General features: G+C 40.7%; 2 protein-coding genes and 1 pseudogene across 2 annotated transcripts in view; 2 read left to right on the top strand and 1 right to left on the bottom strand.

Moving 5' to 3' along the window:
• LOC101052833 (olfactory receptor 10J3-like) overlaps window positions 1-26,324 on the bottom strand; it is a 267,018-nt gene that overhangs the window by 179,408 nt on the left and 61,286 nt on the right. The window lies entirely within an intron of this gene.
• LOC101053471 (serum amyloid P-component) lies at window positions 4,523-5,661 on the top strand. Its single transcript, XM_003937909.3, has 2 exons — window positions 4,523-4,774; window positions 4,890-5,661. Exons 1-2 carry the CDS (start codon window positions 4,711-4,713, stop codon window positions 5,504-5,506), a joined length of 681 nt encoding a protein of 226 aa, XP_003937958.1. The 5' UTR covers window positions 4,523-4,710; the 3' UTR covers window positions 5,507-5,661.
• LOC101046564 (putative olfactory receptor 10J6) lies at window positions 15,528-16,628 on the top strand (annotated as a pseudogene).

Here is a 26,324-nt window from a genome sequence, read left to right as displayed (position 1 = left end):
GTGGGAGGGAAGGGATGTCAGGAAGGATAAAGACCAAGATAGAGGCATGGTGACATTCCAGAGAGCAGTTTCAGGTGAATTCTGAACTTAAAAGTGAGATTTCAGTGAGGTAATATGGTCAAGGTATCTCACTAAACCCCAAATTAGGAAATGAAAAAGTAGCTGAGATTTTCTTTTATAAATGAGTCCTGAAATTAGGAACAGAGAAATGAGATCAAGAAAAGACTCTTGTGTATCAGCATGACCTGGAAATTGACTGACCAATTTGTGAAGCTGCCGGAATTACCAAGCGGACGTAGAAGCTTGAGCCTGGCATTTAGAGTTTGAAAAAGCTACTGTGGTAGAAAGGTCAGTCAAAATCTCAAGTGGACACTGATTTTTCTCTGTGGTTGGCTGAAATGTTACGAAGTGGGCAACAAAGACATGATAGCCATTCAGTCAAGAAGAGACAATCTATAAACTGTGTGATAAATATGCATTGAATCACAAGTCTCCTGTAGAGAATCTTGTTTCTCTCCTTTTGTTCTTTGTCAGAATTACTGAACCTTAGGAAACAAACTCCCTTCCTTTTTCTCCCTCCATCATTCCCCGAAACTTGGCTTCTGACATGCTCACTTTATGAAAATTGCTCTTTCAAAGGTTACGAATGAAGTTTTTATTGCTAAATCCAGCATGCATTCAACTTAGATCTCTCTGATGCATTTAATACCACTGGATACTACTTCCTGGACACTTACGCTGACTTGGTTTCCATGACACCACACACTATCCTCTCTGCCAAACATAATTTTTTGTCTCCCACCTCTCTCCCCACCTGCCATTCTTATCTTGCCTCTAACACCATGAATGCAAATGTTTCCTCAAGTTAGTGCTTGGTTCCCTGACCTTTTCTCTCTTCTCGCCTCCACTGAAAGACAAAATTCCTTTTTGTTTCATTATCATTTATATGTTGACTCCTCTGAAACCTGTATTTCTAATTCCAAGTGGCAGTCACATATTTCAAAGTCTCCAAGACCTTTCTTATATGTAGGTCATACTATCATTTGAAATTTAACATTTGAGGAACCAAGTTTATCACCTACCCTCCACCTCCTCCAAGTGAATATCCTCTCAATTGTCCTATCAGCACTGGTAGCACCATATTTTTTACGTCATTTGTAGCCAGAAATATGGTTCCATATTCTATATATTTTTATCTTATTCTCATCTTTTTCCTTTTGCGCCTTTACAATAAGACCCCACCATCACTCTAAGTTGTGTATCTTTGGTTTTATCCAACCACATATCAGGGTGATAATCAGTTACTCTTGATGCATGCCTCCATTGCCTCTTTCCATCTAAATGCTCTCACACACATTCTCTTACAGCTAACAGAACACGCAGCAAATAATCCTTTACTGAACACAAATCTTGTTCTACCCTGTGTTCTACTCAGTTTCTTCCTATCCAGTCTTTCCTGTTGGTTACTGTGACTTAATGTCTTCTATAAACACCTAAAGTCTTAGAAAGCATCTTTAAGGTATTTTTTAATCCCTCAGCTGATCTTCAGTTATATCTCATAATACGTCTGCCTTTTTGAGGCTCCGAGTCAGATCCTCTTTCTGCTGCTGCTGATGCCTTCTTCCACTATGCTCTTTGAGGGCAAACCTTGTTGCATGCCAGTTGATGTGGCCAAGACAGTTCTGTTTGGGGCACATAGGTGGCCCTGCTTCTCTTCAACATACTGTATCTTTTCTTCCCCACCCTCAACCCTTCCATAGACACCCAGACAGGAGCCGCCACCTTGACCTGAACTTTCACTGGCAGGAAGGCAACCAGGAGGATCCAGCAACAGTGATTGGGTCACTGGGAGAATTGCACCCAGTTCTGAAGATCCAGGATTCTTTATCCTACATCCTGACATCAGAACTTTTCCATTTGGCAATAGAAGGAATTCTCAGTTTCCACTTTGACAACGCTGGAAGTACAGACTGTTCTCCTCCAAGGCCTAAGAAGCATATTCCAAGGAAGGGCACTAGAGAACAGAATCACACTCCACTTTTTCTCCCTTTCCCCATTCTACTATAGACTGTATATTCCAATCAAGCTTTCCTCTTCAGAGTGTCTGGACACAACATTTTCAGGTCCAACTACAAACTGGCACTCGGCCCCAACAGCTGTCTAAACGCCCTTACTTCCAAGCTCTCCCACCACGAGTCTAAGGCTGTGTCACTCATCCCCAAGACCTGTTCCCTAGGCTCATCTCCCATTAGAGAACACTCTCTTCTACATTAATTTCTGGACAATTTTTTGTTAAGAGAATGATTATTTGTTTATTTATGAAGAAAACTAGAAGCATCTGGTGAGCCCTATGTTCTCTGAGTTTTATGGAACTTATTAATTAACATCTGGAAATGTTAGGGAATTGTGCAGTCCCTGGGTTCTCAAGAAAGGTCACCTTCCTGTTCCTACCTCCAGCATTACCTGATCATATTATTCAATTGTATTCTACTTTTTGTTGCTGATAAACTCTTTCTTATATAAAAAGAAATCCTCACCCTAGTTGAGTCATTTGATTCCACAATAAGTAACAGTTTCCTTTCATGTGTAAGAAAAATGGTTAGATAAAATGAATGATCTAAATATGAGTAAGTTCCAGATTCAATCTAGAAGGGATCAGAGATAAATACAATAATATCCATAATATGATATAGATAGTAGTAACTGTCATAAAGCCTCTAAAATGATGGTAATAATAACCATCCAGATACTGTTCCATGTACTTTATATTATAGTATCTCATTTATCTTTAGAGAAACACTGTGGGGTAGATAGTTTTATCTTTGTTTTGCAGAGAAGGAAACTAAGGTTCAGAGAGGTTTAGTGACTTGCAGAATCGTCAGCAACTAGTAAATGGCAACACTGAAATTCTATCCCAAAGTCTTTGATCTTAACCCTATGGGAAGTGCAAAAAAAAGGGGAAATAATGTGTAGTTAGGGTATTAGAAAAGTCTTCATGAAGCGGATTGTGTTTATTTTTTATATTTTTGTATAAATGCAAGAGGTACAAGTTTAGTTCTATTACATAGACAGAAATGACACAGTAGTGAAGCCTGGGCTTTTAGTATAACCATTCCCTAAAAAGCAGACAGAATGAAGGTGAGTAATAGAAGTAATGAAATCATAAAAGCCAGGAATGTATAAAGAATAATCATTACAGGTGTCTGACTGGAGAATAGGATCAGATTCTAAGATTATAGCCAGGTTAGAGCCAGATTGCAAATGGCATTGGCTTCCAAGCAAATGATCTGTATTTAATTCAGGAATCAATAGATGTATAATCCCAACTTTATCACTTACACTTATTGTGCAACAAGCCAGATAAGGTTTCACAACCTGGGATTCCATTTAGATTTTTCAAAAAAAGTAGAGGATGGAAACTTCCCAGGGATAAGAATAGGAAGGATACTTTGAACAATGATAGAGAAAGTGTATCCTTGGTGGCAGTGACTGTGCCATTGAAAAGGCTGATTAGGTCTGGAGTGAGCTAAGAGAAGAGAAAATGAACAAGAGGCTAAACAATAGGATGAGAAACAAAATGCCATACAATTTAGGGATGAGAGAGAAAGAAATAATGTGGCTATAAAGAGGAATATCATCTTGATATCTCAGAGCCAGAGAAGGTTTGAGTGGTGGTTAATAAAGCATAGAGAGAGTGAAGAGTGAAGCAGAGAGAATGAAGATGGAGATATCTCTGCGGTTGTGCAAGAGTCAGTGACCACTGAATCCCCAGAACCTAGTGTAGTACCTGAGAACTGAATAAGTGTGAGTAATATACTAATGGGGTCATTACCAAAGATGGATTAGATATACACTCAATGACCAAGGACTCAAAGAAGAAGAGAGATAAACTTGGGGAGATACTGACATCTCTGCAGGCAGTATAATGTAACCGGAAAAATAAGTCATAATGAGAAATGGAAAGATCTAGGATAAGGAAGTGCCAAGATAATGCGAAAGAAAAAATGCGCTGAGTAGAAGTAGCAGAAAAATACTAAGCTTCATGGGCACAGAAAGTTTATACTCCAAGTCCCTCTTTCCCCTTAGCAATGCCCGGATGTATTACTTGATGTTGAATTAATCAAAGGTGAGGGCACTTTTTAGGGTCTTCAGCAGAAAGCAGAATCCTAGAATATCCTATAAATAGAAGACAACTTGAGAAGTATAAAAGAAAGGCCTTGTTCCCATAGCCCATAAAAGGGCTGAGCTTAGGGAGATACTTCACATGGCTCAGGAGCTTCTGTCAGAGCACAGAGTCATCAGAAAGAGGGGCCCAGAGAGCAGAGAGAGGCTCTGCTCACATGGCCAGCCCATCTCATCTCATCTCATCCATAACCCTGCTGCTCTGCAGTGACTCTCTTCCCAGCAATAAAATCCGGGTAACAGGATTTGAAGCTCTAACCGTCACTTGTCTCTAATAAATAACTCCCATTGATTTTCCAGCTCAGCCTTCACCACTCCCTCAGCATAAGCGCCAGGGAGGAAGGCCTGGAAAATTACTCACACATTACTGGTGCTCTTCCTCCCCTGTCCTCATCCAAGGTGCATATAAACCCTGAATAGCCTGAGGTCTAAGGGTAAGAATCTCAGACACTAGGTGGACAGCCACTGTGTTGTCTGCTACCCTCATCCTGGTCACTGCTCCTGCTATAACAACCCTAGATCAGGAACATGAACAAGCTGCTGCTTTGGGTTGTTGTCCTCACCAGCCTCCTGGAAGCCTTTGCTCAAACAGGTAAGGAGGTCAAGGGGTGGTCAAGAATCATAAACTGAGAATATCAGTTGAAGCCGAGATGGCGTTTCCCTGCATTTATGCTGAAGGTCATTACCTTTCTTTCTTTATCCCACAGATCTCAGTAGGATGGCGTTTGTATTTCCCAGAGAATCTGCTACTGATCACGTGAACTTGATCCCATCGCTGGAGACGCCGCTACAGAACTTTACCTTGTGTTTTAGAGCCTATAGTGATCTCTCCCGTTCCCACACCCTATTCTCCTATAATGCCCAGGGTAAGGATAATGAACTACTACTTTATAAAGAAAAAACTGGAGAGAATAGTCTGTATAGTCTAAACATTGGAAGACACGAAGTTGTATTCAAATCTACCGAAAAGTTCCCAGCCCCAGTGCACATCTGTGCAAGCTGGGAGTCCTCATCAGGTATTGCTGAATTGTGGATCAATGGGATACCTTTGGTGAAAAAGGGTCTGCGACGGGGTTACTCTGTGGAAGCTAACCCCAAGATTGTCCTGGGACAGGAGCAGGATTCCTATGGGGGCAATTTTGATAAGAGCCAGTCCTTTGTGGGAGAGATTGGAGATTTGTACATGTGGGACTCTGTGCTGCCCCCAAAAGAAATCCTGTCTGCCTATCATGGTACCCCACTCCCTGCTAATATCCTGGACTGGCGGGCTCTGAACTATGAAATCAAAGGATATGTTATCATCAAACCGCTGGTGTGGGTCTGAGGTGTTGACTCAACAAGAGCACTTGAAAATGTAATGATCATCTATGAGACCTGCTCAAAGCAACTGGATACTAGATCTTACACCTGCAGCTCTTTCTTCTTTGAATTTCCTATCTATATGTCTGCCTGATTAAAACTATATATTGTATTACGCTATCTGCATTTGTTTAGTGCTCATCATAGTCCCATGTCTTTATCTTATATCTACTTATTTGGTAACCGGTGTTTCATTACCCTGAAAAATCAAGTTGCCAAGTATGGGGAGAAAAACCGTTAAGTAACTAGAAGGATATGTCACAAAACCAGAGCATTCAGTGAGCGGGGCAGTGGCAACACTTAAAAGCTACTGACAATCATTTTAATAATGATTCAAAATATGTGTGGTATTGCAATCACAATCCTTTTATTTTTCCAGTTACAAACTGATCAAAAAGAGGTCTGAGGTTGTGTCTGGGAGAGTTAATAATGAGATAAGTAAGCAATAGTTGAGAAGCTGATAGCGAGTAATGAGACAGGAAGAATAAAACTAGAAGAAGTCAGAATGAAACCAAAAAAGTATGAGACTGGGATCATTTTGTGTGAAGGCAAACATGACTTTACGTCTCAAAAACCCCAGGGGGACTGCACAATGCTTGATTTTTGTAATATTATCCTGATGTCATCAAAAATATTATACTCTGAATATTGCTCATATGAATATGCTGCCTAAAATTCTTTCACAGCTTGAATCTGGGAGGCGGAGATTGCAGTGAGCTGAGATTGTGCCACTGTGCTCCAGCCTGGCTGCAGAGCAAGACTCTGTCTCAAAAAAAAAAAAAAAAATTCCATGGATTAACACTTCTTACAGGATAAAATTTAAACCTGTAAATATGTCCAGGTGCAGTGGCTCATGCCTGTAATCCCAGAACTTTGGAAGGTTGAGGCAGGCAGATCATATGAGGTCAGGAGTTTGAGACCAGCCTGACCAACAAGATGAAACCCTGTCTCTACTAAAAACAGAAAAAAATTAGCCAGGCATGGTGGCGCACGCCTGTAATCCCAGCTACTCAGGAGTCTGAGGCAGGAGAATCACTCGAATCTGCTAGGCAGAGGTTGCAGTGAGCCGAGATAGCACTCCAGTCTGGGCAACAAAAGCAAAACTCCGTTTAAAAAAAAAAATCTCTAAATATGATATTGCCCTCCACAACTTGGTTCCACTTACTCTCTCTGAAATATACACAGAGAGTACATACAGAATACTCTCTGAAATGGACTTAACTCTTAGTAGAGCAAGTGGCATCCTATCACACTGCAAAATAATTGTCAGATGTTATTACTAGTAGTTATTTTCATGATTATGAAAAGCATGCAACACAGTGCCTGGCCCATCATAAACAGATTTGAGTTGCATTCCCAGAGAAGCAAGGATCCCAGAGGGAGTTTGGGGTACATATGGGAAGTAAGACAGGTTTTTCTCACTGATAATAAGCAGGGCATGAAGTCAGTGAAATCAGAAAGAAAGCATCCAGAACAGCTTCAGGATGGTAACCAATGTGATCATTTCAAACTCCTGAGGCTGTTTGCCCAGAGTGGATGGAGGCAGTCACCAGATACGAAGAAATAGCTATCCTACTTCTGGAAACTCTCTAATGGGGCAATAGGTTGAAAGCAGGGAGGAGCAGATAGAACCCGGGAAGATTTGCTGAAGTACTTAAATGGAGCAGCAGGGGCTTTATAAGAACATTTCCACCTCATTTCTGATGAGGTGGTATAATGGTTTGGATATAGTTGGTTTGCCTCCACCAAACCTCATCTTGAAATTTTATTCCCAATATGGTGTTGTTGGAAGTTGGGGCCTAGTTAGAGGTGACTGGGCTATGGGAATGGGTCCCTCATGAATGGTTTGGTGCTGTTCTCACGGTAATTAATGAGTTCTCACTCTTAGGAGACTGCATGAACTCTTGTGGGATCAGATTAGGTCTTGCCAGTTTTTTGGTTTTTTTGTTTTTTTTTGTTGTTGTTGTTTTTTAGATACTCTGTCATCCAGGCTGGAGTACAGTGGCATAATCTTGGCTCACTGCAACCTCTGCCTCCTGGATTCCAGCAATTCTCTGCCTTAGCCTTCTAAGTAGCTGGTATTACAAGCGCCCACCACCATGCCCAGCTAATTTTTATATTTTTAGTAAGAGGGAGTTTCACTATCTTGGCCAGGCTGGTCTTGAACTCCTGATCTCATGATCCACACACCTCGGCCTCCCAAAGTGCTGGGATTACAGGCATGATCCACCCCACCCAGCTGTCGGATTTAGTTGTTATAAAGCCAGATGTTCCTTAGGTTTTGTTCTCTTTGCACATATTCTCTTCCCCTTTGACTTTCTCCACCATGTTTTGACACAACACAAAAGCCCTCACAAGAAGCCAGAGGCATGCTCTTGAACTTCTCAGCCTGCAGAGCAATAAGCTAAATAAACCTTTTCTTTATAAATCACTGAGTCTCGGGTATTCCCTTATAGCAACACAAAATGGACTAAGACAAGTAGAACTTATGTAGAACATTGAGTTGGTTAGGTAGACAGGGATTTTAGCAATATAAAAAATTATTAATTTCTGATTGACAGCTAATGAGCTAATATGTTTTCTCAATATTAACCACCTTTCCATAAACTTGTACTGTAAGTACTAGAAAGATCTATCTATTCTGGCATAACAGATATTTCTATCATATTCACTAACATTGTGTTTTAGTTTAACAATCTATTTGCCAAGGAGCATAAAACAAGTTTTAGAAATGAAACCAGTGTATTTCCAAATGATATAATCCATTCATTCAGCTATTTATTAGGCAATTTCTCAAAAATATGCCAGGCAATGCCAGGTACTGAAAATATAATATTGAGTAAAACAATCATGGTGCTTGCTTTTTTAGAACTTATATTCTATTAAGTCTGTGTCAACTACATGTAGGTTTCTCCTAACAATAACTAGCCTGTATTGTAATCCACCCCTCACATGTTTAGGCTTTCTTCTATCGCAGGTTGACATCATAGTCCCCCTTTCACTTTCCCCTAAGTTAAAGGTATCATTTATTCTTGGTAATCATTTGCAACTACTTACATAGATCTCAGAATAGTGTTCGTGACTGGTTTCTTGTTCTTGTTAACTCTCTGCCTCTTAAGATGGCTCTTTTGAACAGAATCCAAAATGACTACATGTCAGCTCTTTCTTCTCTGTTGTCTGCACTTCATCCAAAACAAACATTTATATATCTCTTTATAAACTCTAGAAGTCTGAGACAGTCTTAATGTAGACAACACTTTCCTATTTCTACAGTGGTTGCAGCTTTTTCAAGGCCTTTGAGTCTCCCAATAGCAAGAGGTATATTTCAAGCTTCCTCAGTGATTTCACAGATGTCCCCACACTGGGCTTCAGGTTGGATAAGGAAGTAAAAATAATAATAATCTTCTTCTAAAGATACAAATAACATAACCTAATAATCCCTCAAAGCAGCAACAACAGCAAAACAGCAGCTCTCTGCAAAGAAGTTCTTTGGAGAAGTTTCTTCCTATCTCCACATTTTGTTTTCTCTGTACACCTTGTTCTGGCTAAAAGTTACAAGAGTTGTAGAGCTGGTTCTTAATCATTTCCTTCATAAATTCTTTATTTGAGTGAATCTGTGTATATTATTTTTGTTAATATCCATCCTATTGATGGTCCATTCAAAACTGAAGAGAGTCCATTTTAACATCATTTATAATAGAGGTGGTGATATGGTTTGGCTGTGTTCTGACCCAAATCTCATCTTGAATTGTAGTTCCCATAATCCCCAAGCATTGTAAGAGGGACTCAGTGGGAGGCAATTACCCTCATGCTGTTCTTATGATAGTGAGTGAGTTCTCACGAGATCTGTTGGTTTTATAAGGAACTTTTCCCCCTTTGCACCACAATTCTCCTTCCTGCCCCCATGTGAAGAAGGACACGTTTGCTTCCCTTTCTGCCATAATTGTAAGTTTCCTGAGGCCTCCCCAGCCCTGTGGAGCTGTGAGTCAATTATATCTCTTTCCTTTATAAATTACCCAGTCTTGGGCAGTTCTTTACAGGAGCATGAAAACAGACTAACACAGTTGGAATTTCTGGTAACTTCATCTCAGCATTTTTCTCAGATACAGTTGTTGTCACAACAAAGTAAGCAGCAAAAGTCACACAGGAAACTACTTGAATAACTCATAATCTATAAAGAAAATGGAAGGATTTGGAGGCACAATAACCCAGAAACATAGTTGTGTAGTGATTCAATAATTACCTGGATAATCACCGCCTTTCCCATCCTTGTCACTAAGGCTAATAGATACTAGGGAACAAGTAGTATACAACATGTACAATGAATTGCTAAAGCCAGGAGTCGTCTCAAATAAGAAAAGCCATTTTTGAGTCTCTACCTTATGCAAGTAAAGTTATGATTCTTATTTTTGGCTACAGAAAAACAGGTAAGAGCATTTAGCCATATGGCTTCAGGACTGGTTTTACCAGAAGTTCATAAATAATTTTTCTGGATGAGAAGGCTTGCAGGTAGTTTTCTGTGAGTTTTGTGTGGGAGACTCTGGGTGGAGCTCCGAGATTAAAGCAATGAGGTCTCTTAGTTTGGGATATGCCTTAGCTAAGACTTCATTTGGAGTAGAAATTTTAAAAATATATATTTTATCTGCACTAGAGAAGATCAATGTGTAGTGACATTTGGAATGCAATGTGGAGACTTTTTAGGTATTCATGAGGCTTTCTATTGTTTAGAAAGAATAGGTGTTCAAGACCATTCAACTGGCAGAAGAAAAAGTGAAACATGACCTGAGTTGTCTTTAATCTTCATCTTGTCAAGACTAAATAGCTGATTAACATATAAATTAAATGCAATTTGTATTCCAGAATTTTCTATCTCTTTTTTGTCTGGCTGTGTCCACTTTTCTGAGTTTAACATGGAAGATACCTCGAGGGACCACCATCCAGTTTGGGCACTGGTAAAGGCATTTGTATCATGTCACATACAACCACAGGATCCAGAAGCAAAGCTAATCTAATGTCATTGACACATTTCACTGAAGCCTGTAATCTATTAGAGGTTCACACAGCTGTGCCTGAGGTTAGACACCAAAGACAAAGACCAAGCACTTCATCTAGAGCTCCAGCTGTTGTAGCAGCTTCTCTCAGTAGCCTTATAGGGTTCCTGTGAGGATTCAGTGTGACGATGCATACAAAGCACCTACTCAGTCCCTGTTCTGGCATAGTGCAATTGCTCAGTGATTGTTAGCTATGAGGATGAGGAGGAGGATGATCTAAAATTTTACCATCTACCCTAACTTCTTGTATACTATGACAAATCAAAATGAGCACTCATGCTTCATTTTCAGTTCCTGCCCCAAAACTAAGTCTTCCCTAACCAAACCAATGCATGGTCTGTCCTAGCTGAAGAAATAAAGTAAGCTCTATCTATATACAAAGTGAGACACCATGTCTGACTTTAATATGAGTGCGTTCTCACTGATAGTACCTAACCAAGGACCAAACACTAACAGGGATTCAAAAGAACAAAAGATGGTGCCATGTGACAACATGTCTTCAACTGAGTTGAGCTATTTTTTCCCTGAAGAAAAATAACTAGCAGGCCATGTGAGACCAAAGCTTGCTCAATATTCCTAGTGTGATCTGCTTGTAATGAGATTCCTTGGCTCATTTCTGGATTCTTACTCTGTGCAGACCCATGGGAGACATGGTAAGTCTCTTGACAAATTGACGCAGGAGACTAGAGCTAGACAGCAGAACTTCTCCTCTGAGAGTCTCTTCCTAATCACAGAGTTTAAGAGGGCAACTCTTCTGAGCCAAAGCCAACAGGGCCAAAGGGACTCAGTGTGAATGTCACCCTGTACCTCAGCCAGAGTCCAGTGAAGTGTAAGTGACTCAATAATTTAATAAGGCTGAGAACCAAATAAGGCTACAATTTTAAAGACACCTAGAGTCTGTCATTTATTTTTCCAAACAAATAATAATCAGATTTCCTAGAATTGTAGTGAGTACTGATCTTTTGTAAATAAGTCACAATTACTCTAAAATGGAGCGCAGACAGATTCCACAGCCTTAAGAAGGTGGATGGACAATTTTGGGTCTGAGGAGGCTTCTATACAAAAGAAAAGTCATTATTCTCTTATTTATTCAACTAACTCTCATAATCATCAGTTTCTTAAGATGTTGATTCCTTTATCCCTGGCTCCTTAGATACATTTTGTTTAAAAGAGAAAGGAAAGAGAAGGAAAATAATGGAAAGGAAGGGAGGGGATGAAAACTCTAGCAAAAAGGTAATGTCACTATTTTTTTTAACTGCACATTTACACACAAAATATAATTATAAAGGTTTTGCCTATCTTGCATATTTTAATTTTTTTAACACAGATTCTGTTTCCAGCCACAAATTTTGCTTATAAAGATTAAAATACTCTGGGACATCCATGGTTGCCGTAATAATTTCTTTTCCTTGCAAATGGTATTTCCTTTGCAGTCTCAAATTGTGTTTTCCCCTCCACTTTATTTTTCGTTTCCTCTGGTAGGAATATTGACTTCATGACTAAGATTTTGATGCATGAGCACATTTCGGTATTTTTACTCTCCCACAGGGTTTTTATCCTTCTGGAATGTATAAATCATTTTGAAAGCTTCTTTCTGTTCTATACTGTGCTTTTGAGATTATCCACCAGCGTGTTCCCTCCATAGAAACACCCTTAGGGTTCAGCCAGAGAAGGCCCAGATTTGGATGGTAGAAGGGCTGCTGCTATTGTGCTCAGCTACACTCGCTTCTGGCTGGGTGGAGACTCAAAAAAAAAAAAAAAAAAAAAAACAGCCAGTAGAAAAAGAGAGAGAGAGGTAGCCATATGGTGCTAACATAGCCCTTAATTCACTGAGACACATTCTAGCCACTGAACACTCACTCTGGCAAACCTCCGCAGATGAGAGCCATCCACCCATTCCACACATTTCTTCGGATCCATGGTACCCCCTGGGACCTCTTCTCCCTTCCCAAGCTAAACACTGGTGCTCACTGCTGTCTGACTTCGTGTGTGTCAGACTCTAAGAAGACCAAGAAGAACTAACAACGTGATTTCCTCCTGCATCTCAGACTTCCTTATTTCTCTCAGCACGGCCTTCCTCACTTCCAGGGACAGTAACAGCTGTGCATTTGACATGTGAGCCATAATTTCTCACAGTAATAATTTTAGACTGCTTCCGCACCTCAGAAAGTGACAGGTTAAAAAATGAGACAACCAGGCAATTGCTCTTAATCTCTAAGGGACTCTAAAACATCCCTGGATAGGTGAAACACATAGTAGAACTCCTTTCAGGGAGAGGGATGTGGGTGGGAAGAACACTTGGAAAAATTGGGGCAAGCAATGGCACCTACTCTAGGAGGTGTCAACAACTGCTAAGAACACTTTATACAGGACAAGGCCCAAAACAGGGCTCCTCTGTTTGTTTGTTTGTTTGTTTGTGCTAAGCCTAGTGTTGGGAGTTCCCTTGTAGCTGAGCTCCACTGACAGGAGAAATGATAGCTTCCCTTATAGCAAGGCTTTACCTTTCTCTCACACACCACACACCTTTCCTCCAAATAAATACTAAACAATATGGAAAGAACATGGGTTTCAAGGGGCTATTCGTGCTCCCACATCTTACTCTGACCTTTCTTTTTTGCATTTGTTTCCCCAAATTTTATGAATATCTTGTCTTAAAATATTATTTTGTTGTCCCTTCAATGCAATTCAAATGTATATCATAGGCAATAAACTCTTTTTTCCTGGGCTCATGTACCTGGCCCACTTTCCCTGCATCTGGTGAGTCCATAGCCATCTTATCTATGCCTTCACAACTTATTCCAAGAAAGTAAATGTATACTTACATGAAACATATTTACAACAAATTGATGGCTGATCTGGGGTGAAAGCAGCATTTTTCAGCTCCTAAATTAAAGATACCAGAAGATTTATCCTCCTCCTGATATAATTCAGTTTCGTGATTTCCCTCCTTTCCTTCTCCAAATATGCCTATGGTTTTCCTGCCTCCACACAGCCTGAACTGTATTTTGTCACTCATTGCAATAGGCTCATCAGGAAAGGGAAAAGGCACATGAGATCTGCTGCTCTCATCTAACACATTAACAAAATTCTTCTTTGTTGACTCCACATAATCAGGCTTTCAAGCCCAAGACCCTACTAGAACTGTGGCCAATAAAGTCATTGGTAGCCTCCTTCTTGTTCAATTGAATATACATTTTCAGTTGTCATCCTCCTTGATATCTCTAAATTATTTATAATTTTATGCTTAAAATATTTTAAAATGAGCCATTATCATCACTGTAAAAATAATAAAAGTCAAATTTCCCTATAATCTCATCCCCCAGCACAATATTACAGTTAATTTATGATAATATCAAGTTCATATTCTTTTAGGCTTTTTCCCCCACGTATGCAAGTATTTATTAAAATACACACCACATACACACCACACACACACACACACACACACACACACACACACACACACACAGAATATTCCTAACCATATGGCAGCATATCATAGTATTGTTCTATAAATAGGCCATTTTGTTGTTGTTATTTAATGCATTTCACACATTTGCCCATGGTAGGGCACCGTAACAGCACAGTTCAGCATACCTTTCACCAACAAAAGAAAATGTCTGATAACTGAGCTGTCCAATATGGTAAGCACTAGTCACATGTAGCTTTTTATCATTTGAAATGTGGCTAGTGTGACTGACTTAACTGAATTTTTAATTCTCTTTTATCTTAGTTAATTTAAATTTACATAACCACAGCTCCATCCCATCCTTTCTAATAAGCTGCCTAGAGTTGCACTGTTGCTCTCTCTAAGCTTTGCCTATCCAACTGGTATCTCAGTGGTCTTTTAAGGCACATTTCTCTAATTTTAGTGACACGTTCATTTATACTTGAAACATTTGCCTCATTTTCCATGACGGACTCTTTTCTAAAACACTCGCAGTGGTTCCTAGATTCCCAGTGGCAGTTCTCTAAGTATGCCAGAACTTAGGCACTTGTTTCGGCAGTGTTAGTGTTACTTGTTATTTAAGCAAAATGGTTAAAACCATAATTTGATATATGGTGGAAATCCCAGACCCACTTACCAAATTTCTAGCAAATACTGTGTGTGCTTGTAAGGGACATGGAGGGCAAGAAAGGCCTTACATCTCTTCCAGTCATTATAAGCCAGAGGATTTTCTTTCTCGCCCAGGACTTTATTCTTTGCACGATACCTTTTTCTGCACTGTGCCATCATCCACTTCTCTTTCTTTCCTAAATACTACTAACTGAAAATTATACATATAAAAGCTTTAAACAAAGGCTTAAGGCTCCCAAGGGAGTTTACATTCCAATATAGCTTAGCAAACAGTTTTAAATCAAATAGTACACCTCTTTATTCTTAGAATTCCCTCTGCCAAAAAGAAAGCAGCTATTTTTTTTTTTTTTTAAATTCAAGGTCCAACTTTCTGTTTTGTTGCCGGTTCTCTTCTCTCTTTCTCCAACAACTTCCAGTTCTCTCTCTAGTTTACGTGACTCCCAACCTTAAGCCCCTGTTAATACTTTCACAACAAATCAATTTTGCCAACGGTTCCAGGTCCTCCCCTCGACCCTCTAGGCTGGACCTGGAATATCTCATCTTCACTCTTACTGAAGTGTTCCTAAAGGTCAATGAGAGCTGACCTTCTGCTCCCCTACACGATCACCGGAAGCTATCCACCAATGGTTCTAATTCAGTGAGTCCAGCTCTCTCACCCCCATTTTATTGTCTTAGCTATGTGAACTTTCCCAGGATGGCATGGGATGGCACCCCTGTGTCATACATATTGTAAAGAAAAAAGCCTCCCTCCATGCCCTACAAAACTGCACATTTATGATGGCACTTTGAAAAGATACGAGCTGTGGTGTCACATATTGGTAATTCCTCGGCCAGAGGCTTAACAGAAGATTAAGATGATGGCAAAAACAGAAAAGGGAGAAGACGGTAAAGCCGCTATCTAACATGAGCTAGAATGCTCCTGATTATAAAGCAGAGAAATTGACTTTTTTTCTTAGTGTTTTCTATAGTCATTTCTCAATAGAATTTCTTCATGTTGACTTCCTGTATTGCTTTCAGACATTGCAATTAAAGAATGCAGAGAAAAAAACCTCACAGAGGTGACAGAGTTTGTTTTTCTGGGGTTCTCCAGATTCCACAAACATTAAATCACTCTCTTTGTGGTTTTTCTCATCCTGTACACATTAACCCTGGTTGGCAATGCCATCATCGTGACTATCATCCGCATTGACCGTCACCTTCACACCCCCACGTACTTCTTCCTGAGTATGCTAGCTAGCTCAGAGACAGTGTACACACTGGTCATCATTCCACAGATGCTCTCCAGCCTCGTAGCCCAGACCCAGCAAATCTCCCTAGCAGATTGTACTACCAAATGTTCTTTGTTACCTTGGCCATCAACAATTGCTTCTTGCTCACAGTGATGGGCTATGACCACTCTGTGGCCATCTGCAATCCCCTGAGATACATGGTCATCATGTGCAAGAAGGTGTGTGTCCAGCTGGTGTGTGGAGCCTATGACATTGGCCTGGCCATGGCAGCTGTCCAGGTAACATCCATATTTACCTTACCTTTTTGTCACAGGGTGGTTGGTCATTTCTTCTGTGACATCCTCCCTGTCATGAAACTCTCCTGTATTGATACCACTATCAATGAGATAATCAATTTTGTTATCAGTTTATTTGTCATCCTGGTCCCCATGGGTCTGGTCTTGATCTACTATGTCCTCATCATCTTCATTATCCTCAAGATTGCCTCAGCCGAGGGCCAGAAGAAGACCTTTGCCACCCGTGCCTCCTATCTCACTGTGGTCATTGTCCACTATGGCTGTGCCTCCACTGCCTGCCTCCAGCCCATCAGAAAACTCTATAGAACAAGACCTCGTTCTCTCAGTGACCTACACCATCATCACTCCCCTGCTGAACCCTGTTGTTTACAGCCTAAGGAGCAAGGAGGTCAAGGAAGCCCTATGCAGGGCCGTGGGCAGAAACATTTCTTAATTCACTGATCCTCTTTATATATTCTTAGAAGTGTGTGTCCTCACCTCCATTAAACAACCTTATGACTCTGTCCAGTGCAGTCTATTCTGCAATGGGATATGTGTTTCTTGCTTTAGTATTTTTATTACAAAATCTTAGTCTTTGTTTCCATAGATTTTAAAGTTTTGTCTAGGCATTTTCAACTAGGCATGCGAGAGGTCAAGGAGAATAGGCATGATTTTTAGGAATGACTATTCAAATTTCTAGGATAAAGAAATTGACTTCTTAAAAGCATATTACATGTGATTATGTTGTGTTTAAAAAATAAAAAGCAATGTGTATCATTTTTGTAATGCAATTCACAGAAAACAACACTACAAAATCATCTCGGCAAGGTAAGGATAGTCAATAATTATGAATTCCCCTGAAAGAAAACAGTATCAGAATTGTAAAGGAAAAGTGAGATGTGTATATTAAATTAAAAAAAAAAGAGAAAGTTGGGAAACATTGGTTTAGTCCTTGAAAACTTAGTCTTTATTATTCAATTTATGCTAAAGCCTGTGCTTTTATCCAGTATAGTCTTCAGATGCTGGCCATGGCCACAGGTCATATGTAACTCCCACCTTTCTAATCTAAATGCCCTAATTCAATTCTCACTGGTTGCTGGTTCTCTCCATGGGATCAATGTCTCTCTAATCATTATGAAGAAAAATTGAGTTGGTCAAGATCTGTGCCCTGTTTGGAATGAGAACCATAAAACCATTCTTCATTTGCACACACCATGGCATCTCCTGGAAGCATAAAGAAACAAAAATAGAACAAAACCAACAGTGCCAGCAGTGAGGAGTAGTTCAGAAGTATATTGTTAAATCACTCCATTCACCAAAAAAGGCTAACAGGAAAAATTTTTTTTTCCTTACCAGACTTCTTTGAGAAAAATATTCTTTTTTCCAGAGCTTTCTGGGAGCTTTTCTGGTTTCATGCCTATACATACCTTCTATATGGTTATCTTGGGTGATGGGTGATGGTAGGAAGGGTTTAAGACCTTTGTTGAGTGCCTCCTTCTACTAAAACATTTTTTGTCCACAACACTTCTCTGCTCATCCCCTAATGCCATTTTTTCTTTTTTTCAAGAGAGTGATGTTTTTCTTTTCCCTCCACTGAGAAGAGATCAATGACATCCCAAGGAGCTCATCTAGGCTAAAGAATATCTTTACAGACTTCTGAATTCTAGGTTGGAAAGACCATAGTTCTTTCAAGGTCTGACCAGTTCTTTGTATTTCTGTCTTGTGTCTTTGCAATTTCTACATCATAGAAACAAGGCTTCCCACAGAAGCTTTTTGGGGGTCAAAGGTTGGGTCCAAGAGTCTTGGACATGCTGTGAGGTCTTGCTTGACAGTGCTCTCATGATCAGCCCACTACAGATCTAAACCTCTATACCCAACATTGTTATCTCACAAAGAGTGAGGCAGCTTCCCTCCAGAATGAGAATGTCTCTCCTGACAGTATGAAAGAACCCCTCCAACTGCCATCAAGGCCACCTGTACCACCAACTCTGAATTATAACCTGTCCTCCTCAATTCCCTCTGGACTAGAAACTACTTGTACATCCTCAGACCTATCTTTTTGTGTGTAGAAGGGAAGGAGTGAGACAGAGAGGATTGTTCTGGACAGGAAAGTATAATGATGGAAGGTGGGTGGTGATCAAATCTGCTCTACCCTACTCCAGTGGCAGTGGCCACCTCCCACTGCCCATTGCTCCCCTACTTCTCCACACAGCCACTCCTTCATTAGTTCAGGGATCAAAGACAAAGGTTTCTTCAGTATTCTCTCTACATCTAAATGCTGCAACAGCAGACATACCATAGGCCACTTGTACAGTCAAAAGTTAAATGTCACTGCAGGGCCCACAGAGAGCTGGCAGAAAATATGAGTCATAAACCTTGAAGGCGAAATGTCTCAGTCTCTAGTTCTGTTACCTACAGTGGTTCAACTATGTGTCCAGTTTTTTAAAATTAACACATGTGCTTCTAATTTTTCTTTGACAATTGTATGTTGAATTATATGGTGGATAGAATAGAAGTCCCAGAGTCAGAAGCACTGAGTTCACGTCCTCACTCAGCACCCATCAGAACCTTTTCATGAATATAATGTTTTTAATTCTGCCTCACTTTTCATCGAAAGTATTTTTTAATCCCCTTACCCATTTATTTTGTACAGGCTGGGACCTAGTGACAAATGCTACTTCACATTGTTTCCTGCAGCATTGACCTCACTCCCACCCAGGCAGTTAGTTGTTCTCTCTTAAGTGTTCCTAAAGTTATTTGTGGGAAGTTATATTAGTCTAACATTTTTTTCATTGTGCTTTCCTTGCTTGTTTCTATCACTGGACCACAGGCATACTGGGATCAGGAACTGCTTTCCTCATTATGATTCCCCTGGCATGGAACAGCACTTGGAGTGTAGGTGTTCAATAAATCTTCACTTAGTGGTTGAGTACCTACTATGTACAAGCACCATGCTTGGACTTCTTAGCGTGCCTACCTTTGTTTGTTCAAGCTGCTTTGACAAAAGACCAAAGAGTGGGTAATGTAGAAACAACAGAAATTTTGAGCTCACAGTCCTGGTGTCTGGGAAGTCCATGACCAAGGCTCTAAGAGGTTTAGTGTTTCGTGAGGGCTCAGTCTCTACTTCCAAGATGGCACCTTGTTGCTGTATTTTCCAGAGGGGATGGACACTGCTTCTCACATGAGAAGAGATGGAAGGGCAAAAATGGACCTATCTAGTTACTCCGAGCTCTTTTATAAGGTCACTAACTCATTTATAAGGTGATATGATTTGAATGTCCCACCCAAATCTCATGTTGAAATGTAATCCCCAATGTTGGAGGTGGGGCCTGGTGGGAGGTGACTGGGTCATGGGGATGGATTTCTCATGAATAGTTTATTACCATCCTCTTGGTACTATCCTTGACATAGTGAGTTCTTGCAATATCTGGTTCTTTAAAAGTGTATGGCACCACCCACCTCACTCTTTTGCACCTGCTCCCACCACGGGAGACACCTGCTCCCCTGTGACTCCTACCATGATCGTAAGCTTCCTGAGGCTTACGATCCAGAAGCAGATGCCTGTGTTATGCTTCCTGTACAGTATACAAAGTATATAATACCATGAGCTAATTAAACCTCTTTTCTTTCTAAATTACTCAGTCTCAGGTGTTTCTTTGTAGCAATGCAAGAACACACTAATACATAAGGGTTCTGCCTTTGGGACTTAATCACCTCCTAAAGGTCCCACTTCTTAATGATATCACATTGGGGCTTAAGTTTCAATGTGTATTTTCAGGGGGGCACAAACATTCAAATCAAAGCACCTGCTATGCTTTTTCTATGTCCTTTGCAGTGGGCCCTCCCCTAAATACAAACATAGAGTTACAAGCTTGTCCACCATGCCAGAGTCACTTGGGTCTGCCTGTTCTTTCTCTTTCCCTGGACTTTCTATGAGCCAGCTTCTCAGTTGTTTTAAGACCTCTCTCCACCCCAGTGTTAATTTAGTTATTTGCACTGATTAATCCCTTAGCAACACAGAACCAGAAACAGTCAAGATTTTCACAAAAGGGCGTAGAGTTACCAAGAAAATCATTCTTACTCATATTAGGATGTAACCTTTGAAATGTATTTAAAGAGAAACAAGTTTTTAAATAGAGAGTGATGTGCCATATACAATTAAGAATCAGGACATCTTCTAATTATACTTTTGGCAACATGACAAACAAATTTATTATGAGGCTAGAAAATCATCCCACAATTTTACATTTTGAATTATAATAGAACAAAAGCTCAGCTTCCTCTGTTGCTGGAGACCAAATCCTCAAGTTTCTGACCTCCTACTTTCCCAACTCCTATTTGTTCTGCAATGAAGACAGTGACTAAATGACGTAACAGACATGAAAATGCCAACTACCAGCAATAAAAAGCCTGGTTAAGGGAAGAATCTAGCTCTGGAAAGCGACAGAGGAGAGAAGGAAACAAGGAGATGACTCTGAGGGTGGATACTAGATGAATATCACTTTTCAGAAACTAATTTCTGAAGGAAACAGGAATTCCAAAGCAACAAAACAATGTGACGTAAAGCAGAAGACAAGTACCACTTATTGAGGGTTTACTACAGAGCAAACATCATGTGAAATGACAGTTATGTATGTTATTTCACTTAAAACTTCAATATTATGGTAGTTGGCACTTCACAAGATTCCTAAAATATAATGTCCTATTTGATGCTTATAGTAACATTAAGAAGTATGCATTGTTATTACTGTTTCGTTGTTATAAAACATGCATTGCTTCTATAATTAATCTTTTTAGGATCATGGTAGAAACATTACCTGACTTGCTTCAAGTCACACAGTTGTAATTGACAAAACTAGAATTGATACCAACATTCATCTACCAACTTCAAAAGGTATGTGTTTTCTACTACATCGCCACTATCTCTCATCTTTAAACTTTTTGAAAGATAGCATATGCTTCCCAATGTTTAGTCACCCTGGTCTCATCCTGGACCTCACTTCCACCAAAAATCCTTCCCTAAATAACTGACTAGATGTTCCTTTCATAAGCATATACACCATTCTAAGCTTGTCTCTGCCCTGGCCGTGTATCAAAATTGCCCATTTCCTAGTCTTCCTCACTTGCCACACAGTTAAACCCTCAACAGAAGGACTGCTTTCTGTAACCTCAATGTTAGGACAGTTCTTGGCATAAGACATACTTCCATAAGTTACTTATTAAGTACAAAATTGAAATATACTCGTCTGTAGCTTCTTGATGGCTAAGTGTACTGACAATTACCATCCATTATTCTGTGCTGTGAGGCATCCAGGTTCTCAGGATGACGGGGCTTTCCCTTGCTTTGAAGAGCTCACAGTATCCTTCTTTCTTATTTGTTATTTCCAAATTGTGAGAGAGGAGAAAAAGCAGATGAACAGTATATAAAATTACCTGCAAAGTAGCACCCTTGGGGATAGTACTACATAGAGATGAAGAAGGATTTCCAATCATATTGCCTGGGTTCTAATTTTGCCTCTGCCACTCACTACATGTTCTAGCCTCTTTATGCATCTGTTTCCAGATTTATTTATTTATTTATATTTTTTTTTGAGACGGAGTTTCGCTCTTGTTACCCAGGCTGGAGTGCAATGGCGTGATCTCGGCTCACCGCAACCTCCGCCTCCTGGGTTCAGGCAATTATCCTGCCTCAGCCTCCTGAGTAACTGGGATTACAGGCACGCACCACCATGCCCAGCTAATTTTTTGTATTTTTAGTAGAGACGGGGTTTCACCATGTTGACCAGGTTGGTCTCGATCTCTTGATCTTGTGATCCACCCGCCTTGGCCTCCCAAAGTGCTGGGATTACAGGCATGAACCACCGCACCTGGCCTGTTTCCAGATTTTTAATGGGGTAGTGATAGCACCTAGACAGGTAAGTATCATTATTCCCATTCTTATACATGGAGTTTGGCAGGGTTAAGTAAACTGCCAGGTATTTTAGAAGTAGTAAAGTTGTCTGCCTGACACCAAATTCTGTATTCCATGCTCCCACTATTTCACAGGACTTGGTGAAAATAGACAGAGAGATAATAGTACTCCACACGAATATGTGAATCTATACAAAAATCTACATACTATTATAAACCCATTTATCAAAGTTATATTGTATGCAGACATCATGCTAGACACTGGGGTTAGAGTAATAACTAAGATATCACAACCCATGCATTCATGTGCTATTAGAGAAGCAGGGGAGTCTAAAAATTAAGCACGTAGTTACAATAAGGTGTGATTAAATCCTATGACAGGGGAAATATGGAATGCCATGAGAACACACATTGGTGGGTTCTAACCAAATAAAGGGGTCAAGGAAGAGCTACCAGAGGAAGTAGAGTTTAAGCTTAAAATCTGAAGATTTGGTAGGAATCAGCTGGATCAAATCTTGGTAGAAAGGTTCTGGGAAATAAAGATCAAAAGTATATTCCAGGCAGAAGAATTAGCAATGAAAAGGTGTGTAAACAAATTAATTACAAAAAAGTTTAATAGAGCTGGGGTATAACATTCATGGGATATTGATAGAAGAGCAAAAAAGAAAGACAGTAGTAGTCACATGATAAAGAACGTCAAACCCATACTACAGAATGTGTACCCAAAAATTTTTATGTGACTTTAAGTAAAGCAATGGTATCATTTCACATGTAATTCAGAAAGCTCACCCTGCTCACAGAGGGGAGTAATGGATTATAAAGGGGTAAGACTGGCAGGAAGATTGATTGGGAATCTACAGCAGGAATACAAAGACAGGTGTTGGTAGGCTGAGCCAGGTGGAAGCTGTGCTAATGAAGAGAAATGGACAGATTTAAGAAATCCGTGGGAAGCAAGATTGACATTTCCTGGTGATGGATTCCATGTGAGAGGTAATGGAGCCAAAGATGATCCTGATTATTTCTGGCTTAGACAGTGGGGTGAACAGCAGTGGCTTCAACCAAAACAAGGAACACTGGAAGAGAAGCAGGTCAGGATGTAAAAAAGTACCATGAATTTAATTTTTGGACTTTTTTTGAGACAAGAGTTTTGCTCTTGATAGTCAGGCTGAAGTGCAACGGTGCAATCTCAGCTCACCACAACCTCTGTCTCCTACGAGCAAGCAATTCTCCTGTCTTAGCCTCCTGAGCAGCTGGGATTACAGGCATCAACCACCATGCCCAGCTAATTTTGTATTTTCAGTAGAGATGGGGTTTCTCCATGTTGGTCAGGCTGGTCTCAAACCCCCGACCTCAAGTGATTGGCCCACCTCGGCCTCCCAAAATACTTGGATTTCAAGTGTGAGCCACCACACCCAGCAATATTTGGACTTTTGAGGTAGAGATACCTATGGGAAATTCAAGTGGAGATATCCAGGAAGCAGCTAGATCCATGGATCTAGAATTCAGGAGAGTGGTCTCAGTTAGAGATGTAGCTGTAGAAATTAGAAGTACACAGATGGCAATTTTTGAAATGGGAATGAATGGGTTTATCCAGGGAGAATATGGATAAGATAAGAAGTCCACCTAGGGTGGACACTGAGGAGCAGCTGATGAGATGGGATACTGCATAGGAATGTGAGGGTAACCCTGACAATGAAAAAGAAAAAACTGTCAGGAGAGCAAGATGTGGGAAGAGAAGAATTCTCTGCACCAGGTTCCAAGGTCCTCAATGACTGATAATCTCTAATGTCCACTGGAATATGGGAGTGGGAGCAGAGGACAATTAAGACTCTCAGATTTACGTTGAGTTGGATCTGTGATCCAGCAGCCATTGTGCAGAAAAAGAAAATATTCCACTCTTCCTCCAACCCTCTTTCTCCATCTCTTTCATACCATGGGGCCACAAAGAAGTCAGGTCAGCATAGCTAAAGGTCTCTGTCCATCACACATGTACTGCCCAAATGCATAAGTGGGAGTCCAGCCTTGTCTCACACCACCATCACAATCTTTACAGTGCTTATTCCCTCCAAAATGGAAGATAAAAATGAAAGGGAAGAGAAGAACAGCAGGATGTTCTAGGTAAGGTGCCGGGAAGAAAGCATCATGTCAACATTCGTGGGGTGGGAGCAGACGGCGGACCCCATTCATCCCATTATGCTGAGGCCAGAAAATTAAAATACTGTCCTCACACTCCTGTCCCAGGATCTTGGAAGTCTCAGCACAGAAATTTAAACATGAATCTTTCTAAACTTCAATTCCCATCCCTGTAAATAGAATGGAAGTATGGTTAAGAGGGTACGAAAGAGCAGTGATATCTTAATCCTTAAGATGACAAAGGAAGCCTGAAGGCTCCTCAGGACCAGGGGCCCCTCCCCTCCTGGGCTCCTGTCTTGCCAGAAGGAGGCCAGACCTTCAAGGAACACATATGACAGAATGCTCGGTGGAGTTCTTCTCGTTATCTCAGAATTAAAGCCCTGTCTGAAAAGAAGACATACTTTAAAGATGGTCACTAACATTTAGGGCCTGATGCCTCCTTCAGACTTTGTTAAAGGACACTAGAGCCAGCTTTATTACTACTCTCAGTCAAAACCACAGCCTTGTCTCCTGTATTAGTCCATTTTCACACTGCTGATAAAGACATACCTGAGACTGGGTTATTTATAAAAAAAAAAAATTAAATTAAATTAAAAAAAAAAAATAAGGCCAGGCGCGGTGGCTCAAGCCTGTAATCCCAGCACTTTCGGAAGCCGAGGTGGGTGGATCACGAGGTCAAGAGATCGAGACCATCCTGGTCAACATGGTGAAACCCCGTCTCTACTAAAGGTGCAAAAAAAAATTAGCTGGGCATGGTGGTGCGTGCCTGTAATCCCAGCTACTCCGGAGGCTGAGGCAGGAGAATTGCCTGAACCCAGGGGGCAGAGGTTGCGGTGAGCCGAGATCGTGCCATTGCACTCCAGCCTGGGTAACAAGAGCGAAACTCCATCTCAAAAAAAAAAAAAAAAAAAAAAAAAATAGGTTTAATAAACTCATAGTTCCACATGGCTGGGGAGGCCTCACAGAAGGCAAAAGGCACATCATACTTGGCAGCAAATATGAGAGAATGAGAGCCAAGCAAATGGGGGAACCCCTTATAAAACCATCAGATCTTGTGAGACTCATTCACTATCATGACAACAGTATAGGGGAAAAACACCCCTTTGATTCAATTATCTCCCACTGGGTCACTCCCACAATAGGTGGGAATTATGGGAGCTACAATTCAAGATGAGATTTGGGTGGGGACACTGCCAAACCATATCATCTTCCTTCTATTCCTTCCCCCCAGTGAAATAAGAGGTGAAATTAGAAGCTGCTGGAAGCAGCCTTGGAGTACAATTCTGTGGTCACAGGAGATTTCTACCCACTCCATCCTTTCGTTTTCCTAAAAAGAAACGTCATTTACAGAAAGGGGGCAATGCCACAAAAAGGTTACTGGCATCTCACTTCCTTGTTAGATGTCTTCCTAGGCAGCAAACTCAATGATCTTATCCTGGACCCACAAGGCAAGAAGAAAAGGCATCAGGGAAAGATATCCAGGTATACTTTAGGGCCTGAAATTCCACCTGCTCTCTTGATGTCTTCAAGCCTCTCAGGCCCTAAAGGTTCAACTCTGAGTTCCCTGGCTCTTGCCAGATCCATTTCCCACCCAGCAGAAAAGGCTCCCCATCCAGTTCATTTCTCTATTAGCTGGACTGGCTGCACTCACCACAGTGCCCAATGTAAATCTTCTGCCAGGTTTGAAATTATTCAAACAAGGAAATCGTATCTTCCTATGGGAACCAACAGTCACCTCTCCCTCTTGCAAACACAAAGCCTTCCTCCCATAGCCCCTTCTGCTTCACTCTGTTCCTGAGTACAAACTCCATGTGGTCCTGCAGGGCATGTGATGTTCTTCCCCAGGCTGTGAATCTGTATGACTAATAAACTTCCAGTCTCATCTGCCCAGTGCCAAATGTTGTGTTTGGCCAACTTGTACTATCAAGGGTTGGGATCTTTCTTTCATCAAAAAGGTGAAGAAGTAGTGATCAGAACAAAGGGTAGATGGCATCACAAAAACATACAAGTTTCTTGGGATCAAATGGACTCTACTAAGTGTGTTGGCTTGAGATAACTGGCAGGTTCTCCATCCAAGGGCAGCCTGCAAGGGGGTCTAGCAGCAAGA

Source organism: Saimiri boliviensis, chromosome 19, assembly GCF_048565385.1.
Source record: "Saimiri boliviensis isolate mSaiBol1 chromosome 19, mSaiBol1.pri, whole genome shotgun sequence".
In the NCBI taxonomy this organism is placed as follows: Eukaryota; Metazoa; Chordata; class Mammalia; order Primates; family Cebidae; genus Saimiri; species Saimiri boliviensis.
The sequence above is the reverse complement of the archived record's forward strand: the minus strand, read 5'-3'. Positions and strand labels throughout refer to the sequence as shown.

What these genes read in the sequence shown, in the direction of transcription:
- LOC101053471 (XM_003937909.3), top strand. Translation starts at nt 4,711, where the DNA reads ATGAACAAGCTGCTGCTTTGGGTTGTTGTCCTCACCAGCCTCCTGGAA. An exon ending in GGAAGCCTTTGCTCAAACAG is followed by an intron (nt 4,775 to 4,889) that starts GTAAGGAGGTCA and finishes TTTATCCCACAG; the next exon opens with ATCTCAGTAGGATGGCGTTT.